At 43.9% G+C, this 9,745-nt stretch overlaps 1 protein-coding gene across 2 annotated transcripts in view; it reads left to right on the top strand.

Annotated features, from left to right (window-relative positions):
* The first annotated feature begins 941 nt into the window (after positions 1-941).
* Positions 942-9,745, top strand: part of coro2ba (coronin, actin binding protein, 2Ba) — a 44,061-nt gene continuing 35,257 nt past the window's right edge. For both annotated transcript variants that reach the window (XM_016241214.1, XM_016241213.1), the window contains exon 1: positions 942-1,213. In XM_016241214.1, the coding sequence (XP_016096700.1) occupies positions 1,199-1,213 (15 nt within the window). In that variant the 5' untranslated portion in view covers positions 942-1,198. The remainder of the gene's footprint in view (positions 1,214-9,745) is intronic.

Genomic DNA, 9,745 nt, shown 5'->3' with positions numbered 1-9,745 from the left:
CATCTTTTTCTATTGGGCATCTCCTTTTGTGGTCCAACGAGAACAAAGTACATCGCACGGGTTTGGAACCACATGGCTATGAATGAATAATGAACAATTCTGGATGAACTATCCCTTTAAATGTGTTGTTCAATAAATGTAAATAGTGATGTAATACTGCTGAGGCCCACAAGAGGGCAGCAGAACATAATAAAGCTACAGTTAATCCTACATCATGTTTAGATGTTTGTTTTTCTTGTTCTTCATACTTCTTACTTTAAGAAGAATCTTGAGTATGGTAATCTTGTTAAAGTATATACATTTAATTAAGCAATTAATATATATTTTTGCTTCAATATCATACATGCCAAAAAAACAGGGTAACCACAGTTTCCACTAAAATACTAGATTTGTAGCAATAGCCAAAAATACATTGTATGGGTCAAAATTATAGATTTTTTTATGCCAAAAATCATTAAGTAAAGATCATGTTCCATGAAGATATTTTGTAAATTTCCTAATTTTTGGTTAGTAATATGCATTGCTACAAACTTCATTTGGACAACTTTAAAGGCGATTTTCTCAATATTTAAAAAAAAAAATAATGTTTTCAGATTCCAGATTTTCAAATAGTTGTATCTTGACCAAATATTGTCCTATCCTAACAAACCATACATCAATGGAAAGCTTATTTATTCAGGTTTCAGAAGATATATAATTCTCAATTTAAAAAAACTGACCCTTATGACTGGTTTTGTTGTCCAGGGTCACATATATGTTGTTTACAGAGAGCTAAAGAGAGAGAGTATGACATTGAAAACAGAGTGATGCTGTTGTGGACATCAATAATCTTCATTAGCACATGCAGTAATCAGATTGACAGCATGGAAGGAGAGAGCGAGAGTGAGAGAGAGAGAGAGAGAGAGAGAGAGCAAGGAGTAATAGTACTAACATACTATGCTGCCTTCACTGCAGTATCCTGACTACAGGACCACGGCTACCGCAGCACTGATAGGTTTGGATACTTAGCGAGAGACAGCGACCAGACCCTCCCTCTCTCTCTCCCTCTATTCTCCTCCTCTTTCACAATCTCTCGTGTCTCACTCTGCTGTCGTAGAGACTGCAGGCTGCACGAGCTCAGTGAGTCCTTCTTTCTCGGTCCTGCTGTCTCACTCAGCGGTTCAGGAACGGAAGCTGACTCTTTTGCACTTTTCTCTGCATGACTGTCACAAAGGTAAGCATGTGCTGGAGTGTGTGAGGCTGGGAGGGGCTGCTGGGTTTGGGCTCACTGCAGTGGGATGTTCTGCTGAATCTGTGGCTGTAGTTTACTGCAGTGCCGGACAGGTGGAGTGTGTGTGTGTGTGTGTTTATGCAGGTGAATCTTATGTCTGCTGGATTTGCTGTGTGGTACAAACTTCTATGTGCGTTTGTCCAGCTGGCTCCCTGTGTGTGTTTAATATGCAAGGGCCTGTCCCGCAGTAGGGCAGTGGGTCTTGGCTGGGTGAGGCATGTTTATGTGTGTGTGTGTGTGTGTGTGTGTGTGTGAGTGTGAGTGTGTGTTTGTGTGCCAGGCTTTAGCAGACTGATTATGAAGTGGAGCTCTTAATCCAGTGCTGTCCTGCATAAAGCTTGAGCTGTGCTTTTTTGCTGAGGAGAGACTGAGCATGTCACATAATACATACAGTACAGTATAGTATGCGTGATGGTAATAAAAAGGAGAAAAGAGGAAAGGAACAAGAAGAGAAGAGGCAGGCCAAGGGATATAGGAAGAATTCAGGTCAACTGGGCCACTTTTTGAAATTGGATTATGATGACGGTCAAAAAGTAGCCCAATTTAGTTGAATTAATTTTCAACTAAGTTCATCAAGTATTAATGCTAATTATGTCTTTATTGTGCTTGTTTGTATGTTTATCAAAGTGTCTGTTTAAGTTTGATTTATGCTATTGGACTCTCACAGCTGTCATGAGCTGCGGGCTAATTGAACTTAATTCATTAAAGTTAGAAAAAAAATTACTGTGAAATTATCGTAAATGCAGTACACAAACAAGTCTGTAAAGCTGGAAACATACCTGGTATAAGCCTCATATTGTAGAGATGAACACAAAGAAAAAATATTTAATCTATAATAGGAAATAAGATATATCATGTTATAAGCCTCACAATTCTACAGGACAAGTGATTTTGAAAATGGATAAACATTATATTATGTTATGTTGTTGTTATGTTATGTTATATGTTATAAGCTCCAGCATCCCTGCAAATTCACATTGGTAAAGCAGGTTGCAAAGTAGATGGATGTATATTATATTATATTATATTATATTATTTAGAGTTGCATATCTTACTTAAATCTCAGTCAGTGCCAGTGTTCATGCAGTGATGTGTGTTGCAGTTATTCCCGGCTGAATTACCCGCATGACGCAGGTGCTGACTGTGTATGAACTGATGTAAGTGTGTGTGTGTTTTGCTCTGATGGAGAAGGTTGAGATGTTGAGTGCGGCTCAAGTGATGGGTACTGTACAGAGCTAAATGACCTTGGAGTGTTTGTGTATGTGTGCTGACCGAGCAGAACAATACTCAGTCAGACAGTGAGAGACGGAGTGCAAATCCACTCCAGAGTCTCTGCTTATGTGCGAGTGAGTGCACATATAGACTAGTGTTTAACCACACAGCTGTGTGGCAGGATATCCTCACAGACTCTTGGGACTGAAACCGTCACACACCCAGACTCTCATGAACAGGACAGGATGCATCTCTCACTGCAGGGCTATAAAACAGCTGGCTGAACGTCACTTCCTGTCACACATTAGTTAATAAATCACTGTGGATGTTAATTTCATACAAGGTAGGAACTAAAGCCAAAAAGCCTCATAAAACGCAAAGCAAAATTACATATTTTATTCAGTAGTGGGGAAAAAAAGTGTACAAAATGTGCCTCTCACACAATCTAAGAAAGGTCCCCATATCTAGTTATTAGCACATATCTAGTTATTAGCACACAGACCGAATAATAATTTATTCTTATTTTAGTGAAATATTTACCATTATAAAAAATATGCTAGTGGCTGCATAAACCTTGCCAGATTGGCCCTCGAAAATACATTTATAAATAATAAAATTCCAAAAAGAATGGATGGAAAGCTGGAGGAGGGGTTAGAGATAATTTTGTCTCCATAGAGTCGAAGGTCAACACATGTGCTCTAATGCCTTTGTTTAAAGCTTAGCATATCTTTCACCCTGGGACAGAATTTCGTCTGACAGAAATGCCAACAGGCATCAGATTCTCCAATGAATATGCAGAATGGACCCATAGGTTAAATTTCCCCCATTATCAATACACCGAGCCAGGCAGACGTCATGTGTTCATGATCACTGAGTGTGCTGTGAGTGTTTTTATTGGGTGACTGTGAGAAGGGTTCTCATCTATGGTGTGTGTGGGTGGGTTTGCACATGTCTGCATGTCAGTAGGTCGAGAGGCAGGTAGGAAGCGTACAGGTGTGTTTATAAAGCTAAGAGACCATTTCACATATAAAATGCACAGAAACACACTTGTCAGGAGTGTTTGAGCGACTGAGAAGAACCTGCGTGGGAAGGAGGACTGTAAACTGTAAATGTATATGCAGGCTATAAGTTACATACACTCAAAAAACTCACACAGCTATGTTGGTGCCCATCCATTATACATATTTTATATACATAAAGATAAAAATAGTGAACTATTGTATAGAACTTCACAATGCTGATGTTAATTGCATGGGATCATGTTTTCTCTGTTATTACTTCAAATAAAGAAAATGGAAATGGTTTAAAAACACAGAAATAGAAAAACTAAATCCCATTTTTGTGTCCCTGTGTGTAAGAGGTCCACAGTGGAACATGGGACCAGAGAAGGATATGCTATACAGCCTACACAAATCAAACAGTGTGGGAGTGGGAACTAAAGCGTGACAGCATGATGAAGATGGGTCATATGCTTCCGCTCTCAGGATTTCAACACGCTTCTCCTACTAATACAGTCTCATGAAAATGGAGCTCATTATCTGTAATGCAGTACAGGAATACATTTCACTGAGTGATCCCACTCACCAATGACTCTTTTAAATTTAGAAGTGAACAGCAATCTGCTGCAGTAAAATGCTGGTAAATTACACACTTTCTTTCATGCATGTTATATGGCAGGCTTGGAACAATAATGCCATAATTCGCACTAGACAGTGTTCTTTGCTCGCTTTATATAACTTACTGTCTGTCTAAATAGCTGTTTTATTTCTGTAAATGTACATGTCAGGTTTCCAATCACTTATGTGTTGTAGTTTCACCCCTTGACCTCTATGAGTTCATCAAAACAAAGACTGCTTATCAGCCCTGTCTGTTTATGAAGAGTGGGGTCATAAACAGATGTGACACATGTGGGGATGTGACACATTTCAGGATGGTGTGCACGTTCCACACAATACAGTACAATTGCCTAATGATACAATTTCACATGGATCTGCCATAATTAGTTTTGATATGCTCAGTTTCTTTATGAGACACTTTGAGGATGTCAGTAGCTATTTCCATTCAAGATAAAAATAATTTACAATTTATTCATGAATAGTAGTCAATCATTTTCATGACATCTTTATGTATAAAATTGGTTTCCATATTGGTATGCGCATGTCTTCACACAGAATAAAAATCTTGTCGACCTGAAGTTAGCATATATGTTTTTTTATGGAACATTTAATGCAATATAAAAAAATTTGCATAAAAACAAATGGATGGCCTTCATGATCATTAGCAAGCCCAAGCATAATCTGATGTGGCAAAACTGGAATGCCTGTCAATCACGAATCCATCCCTCATCTTTTGCACGTTTATTAAATATTAAGGCTAATTTTGTGCTTCCAGCTATTATAGTCTAGTATTCTCAGCTCGGTTTAACACATTTTCTCTTTTTTAAATCCATTTCACAGATTCTCCTTCCTCCACAAAATTAGCACAGAAATTGTGAGAAAAAAAAGATAGCAGATGCCATCTGGGCTTGGTCATAAGAGAGAAAGCACAATGAGAACATTATAAAAATGTTTTTGATACTTCAGGCTGACGTAAACAATACCTACAAGTTGTCTGAGGTTATTGCCGCTTAAAAGGAAAAAGAGAGCAGCTTTCTTTGAGAGCAGAAAGAAAGAGAGAGGTCAGCTGAGCGCTGTGAAGGTTCACATTCCTTCCCAGCATTCTCTGGCCCTCAGCAGTGTTTTTTGAAGTGATATGCCAGAAACTCAAGCCTTTTATTTTCTTAGAAAACGCATCAGTGAGAAATAGCAAAGGAGCAAAAAACGGTGTGTGTGTGTGCACGCACGCATTTAAGAGCATTGTTAGAGACTGCACTTTCAGAACAGCATGGGCTAGCTATTCCAGCAAGAATGATCAATATTATTATAAATATTAGCCAGAACATGATAACATATGATCAAACAAATCAAATTAAGTTCTAATATCAAATCCATACACTCTTTATTGCAATAAGGCCAACAAAAACCAGCTCAGATGGAGAAATCAAGAGTGGAAAATATGGGCTGGATAGAAAGCAAACTTGGCATGAGAAATGCATTACATGTATTACAGGCCTCAGGTAGAATGTCAGTGTTGTGGAAGGCAATTTTAAGAGGCACAGATCTAACCCCATGTGATCCTGGACTTACAGCAGCCCAGAATTCCTTCAGGCAGTTTTCCGAGTGCTTAGCTCTGCTTCCAGCCTCCAATTAATCAAATTTCACTGACGAAACAAATCCCACACAACAAAACAGAGCTGGAGGGTTCAGAGAAATATAGGAGAAGGACAAAAGAGAATATGCAAGAGTGAGAAACTGAAAGAAGCATGAAGAAGACACTAAAGAGGATGTCTGAGAAAAAAAGCAAGGCAATGTTTTGGACATTTTCAGAGCAAAACAAAAGGTACCGCTTGACAAGGCCTGAGGCCTAACCAGACAGATTGCCAGGTGGAGACCCACTGACAGAGATTTCAGCTCTACCACTCCAATTGTTTATTGCATCTGTTTGGGAAGTTATACTATGGCAACAAATTTTAAATATAGCACCATTTAAAGAAGTAGTTGACCCAAAAATGAACAATCATCTAATCAACACTAACTGAATTTTTCAAGAGCTCATCTCCATGCATGAATCCAAAATGGGTCACATGATGTAGGACACAGGGGACACACATATATGCATGCATTTGTGCAGAAACTGAAATCTGTCAATAAAGAGAATTGATTTCCTCTGCTGATGACGTCAGTGACACAAATAACAAGCATTACAAATAAGCACAGGGTCTTAAAGTCACCATGAAATCAAAATGGAAAATTCTTATTTTTTAATGGAATACTGTAGTGTTTATAATAAATAATTTATCAGTGCGCTTCATTATTTTAAAAAAATTCATGTGCCCTCGTAAAATTTAATCAAAAACGTTAACCTCCCCTCCCCCTCAAAACGACTCCTCTACTCTTCCGGTCACGAGCTATGGCGCAAGGGCGGAGCTATCTGGAACTGCCAACAGCTGCAGTGACATCCGTGACGTTTGGAATAAAAACGGGGAAAAGCTGAAGCTGATGCTTCACTTTATAGCACTGACACCAGTCATGAGGGAGTACATTACCACTAAACATTAAAAATATATTAGGATATTACGACAACATTACTCTTAGGACATAGCAAACTTTTTTTTTCATTCTTATGACTTAACCTGATGGAGGATGCGCTCAGTCATTTAGGCAGTCTCTCTCTCTCTCTCTCTCTCTCTCACACACGCACTGTTTAGGCATGTCTTGTGCCGTTGATCGTCGTCGTCGTCATCCTTAATAAATAAAACATTTATTCATGCTTGGGTGTCGGCTGTGCATCCAGTGGAGAGAAATCCCCCAACACTAACTGCAAACTGGCATCTTAGATCTGCCTCCATTTTCCACGATCCAATCAATTCCCGAAGGACGAAATCAAGTCCCACCCTCTCATTTCAGATGCCGTTTCACTCGGATATACATCACAGCAGAGAAGAAAAGACAATCTCAACTTCTGTTTCATGCCAACTTTAAAAAATCATATGGAGTCGGAGCGGCAAATTGTCATAAACATTAGACTATGCAAATATCTTAAAGAATGATTTTTGTTAAACTTTAATTTAAGTTAAATTTGCAAACAGCCAGCTTTCTCATGGGACATCTTAAAATAGATCATATTTTAATCTTTTAACATCCACTAGTATGACTCTGAAAACAGAAGTTCCCTTTCAGTCGGTCTCTCTCGACGTCACGTCGGATGACCGACGAAACTGCTCCTGACCTTCTACGTAGAGTAAAAACTACAGTCAAGCACACTTTTCGTGGGCTCTCGTGCTGGTGGACGGCGCTTCAGCGGCGGTGGTTTTCCCGTGTCGAGTGGGTTGCAAACAACAGGCTGCACTACCCCTGTGTGTGTTGCAGACGGCCATCTCCCCTGTGCGCTTCAGCACACTAAAAGAGCAATTTCCATCTAAAATAGCGGTGAGGAATTCCCCTCCGGGGATGCCCCAGCCTCCCAAGAGGAATTCCCCTCCGGGGATGCCCCAGCCAGCCGGCACTCCGAAACCAGCGGAGCCCTCGAAAGTGCAGGCTGGACCCTCCCAAGGGGTACCCCCCTGTTTCTTCCGAGGCTCCCCCCGACGATCGGATGTCGGTTGCAGCATCGGAGGGTGAGCCGGATTTCTCTGGGGATGAAGATCCGTCAGCGTTGCCGCCCTCTGGGCGGTCAGCGGTGCCGGATACGGAAATTATGGCTATGCTTTCCCGGGCCGCCGAGAGTGTTTGGCTCGAGTGAAATCTTCCACCGCATCCCGAACCCTCAAGGTTGGAAGATTGGTTTCGCGGGGTGGCTCGCGCTGGTTCTCAGGGCCCCACCCCAGTGCCTTTCTTTCCAGAGGTGCATGATGAGATCGCTGGGTCATGGACGGCAAGTGGACCAGGCTAAGGCACTGAGGGACTTGCACGAGGTGCAATGTCCACTATGGTGGTCCAGGAGCGCCATCTCTGGCTGTGTCTGGCTGACATCCACAAGACGGACAAGACAAGATTATTGAACGTCCCCGTGTCCCAGACCGGCCTGTTCGGCAACACAGTGGAGAACTTCGCCCAGGAGTTCTCCGCTGCCCAAAAGCAGACTGAGGCCATCAGGTACATCCTGCCCCGGCGTGCAGCTGCTGCCTCCACCCGGCCGCCGGTGGTAGCGCCTCAGCCCGCTCGTCGCCGAGGGCGGCGTCCGCAGCAGCCTCCAGCAAAACTGCGCCGAGGAGCCGCCCCGCCCATCCAGGCCCTCGCCAGACCTGGGGAACGCAAAAGTTCGAGGAAAGAGCAAGAGGCCCTGAGACGGGCGACCCAGAGATGGAGGGAATTGCTCTTCGGGAGATGGTGAACGCACCACTCCCTCCCCCGGAGGAGGGCCGGGCGGAGAATCTTTTTCCACCAATGACCTCGGTCGGTGGTACCCAAATTCTCGACAAAGAGCAATTCCTCTATTTTTTGGGTCCCCAGAGGGGACGGGGGGTTGTGGAGATCCAGAGCCGTATCACACTCACCCTCCTCTCTCGCCAGTGAGCAGCAGTGGGCGGATCGGAAGGACGAACCAACAGACTACCCACGCACTCTCTGCTCAAACGCAGGTCAGTGTTAGACACACCCAGACCCCGCCTCGGACCGGCTATGAGATGCCCGGGCCGGGTCCCTGCGTTCTTCCGCGCTGCCCCACTGCGGGTACGCCTGTAGTTCCGTTGATGCCACTTGCACGGTGTCTGGGATCATGGCCAGAGCTACCCAGCCCGTCTTGATGGCTCCTTCGAACCGTCAGGCTCGGCTATGCGATTCAGTTCGCCCGGCGCCCTCCCAAGTTCAGGGGCGTCCACTTTACTTCAGTGAAAGCAGCAGATGCCCCTGTCTTGCGTGCAGAGATCGCAGTCCTACTGGTGAAGGACGCGATAGAGCCAGTTCCTCCAGCCGATATGAGGTCGCGGTTTTACAGCCCTTACTTCATTGTACCCAAGAAAGGCGGTGGGTTGAGACCTATCTTGGATCTGCGCGTCTTGAACCGGGCCCTTCACAGGCTCCCGTTCAAGATGCTCACGCAGAAATGCATCTTCAGGTGTATCCGTCCCCGAGATTGGTTTGCAGCGATCGACCTGAAGGACGTGTACTTCCATGTGTCGATCCTTCCACACCACAGGCCATTCCTGCGGTTTGCGTTCGTGGGGCGGGCATACCAGTACAAGGTCCTGCCCTTCGGGCTGTCCCTGTCGCCCCGTGTCTTCACGAAAGTTACGGAGGCAGCCCTTGTTCCCATGAGAGAACAGGGCATTCGCATTCTCAACTACCTCGACGATTGGCTCATACTCGCTCAGTCTCAGGATCAGTTGTGCGAACACAGGGATTTGGTACTTTCACACCTCAGCCTGTTGGGCCTTCGGGTCAACTGGGAAAAAAGCAAACTCTCCCCGACGCAGAGGATCTCTTTTCTCGGTATGGAGTTGGACTCGGTCGAACAGACAGCACGCCTCACGCAGGAACGTGCTCAGTCGGTGTTGAACTGCTTGAATACATTCAAGAGCAGGATGGCGGTCCCACTGAAACAGTTTCAGAGGCTCCTGGGGCATATGGCAGCTACGGCGGAAGTCACGCCGCTGGGGCTACTCCATATTAGACCGCTGCAGCACTGGCTCCATGGCCGAGTCCCAAGGTGGGCGTGGCAATGCGG

Source organism: Sinocyclocheilus grahami, unplaced genomic scaffold (genome assembly GCF_001515645.1).
Source record: "Sinocyclocheilus grahami isolate Dianchi unplaced genomic scaffold, SAMN03320097.WGS_v1.1 scaffold615.1, whole genome shotgun sequence".
Classification (NCBI taxonomy): domain Eukaryota; kingdom Metazoa; phylum Chordata; class Actinopteri; order Cypriniformes; family Cyprinidae; genus Sinocyclocheilus; species Sinocyclocheilus grahami.
This window is presented reverse-complemented; position numbering and strand designations above follow the sequence as displayed.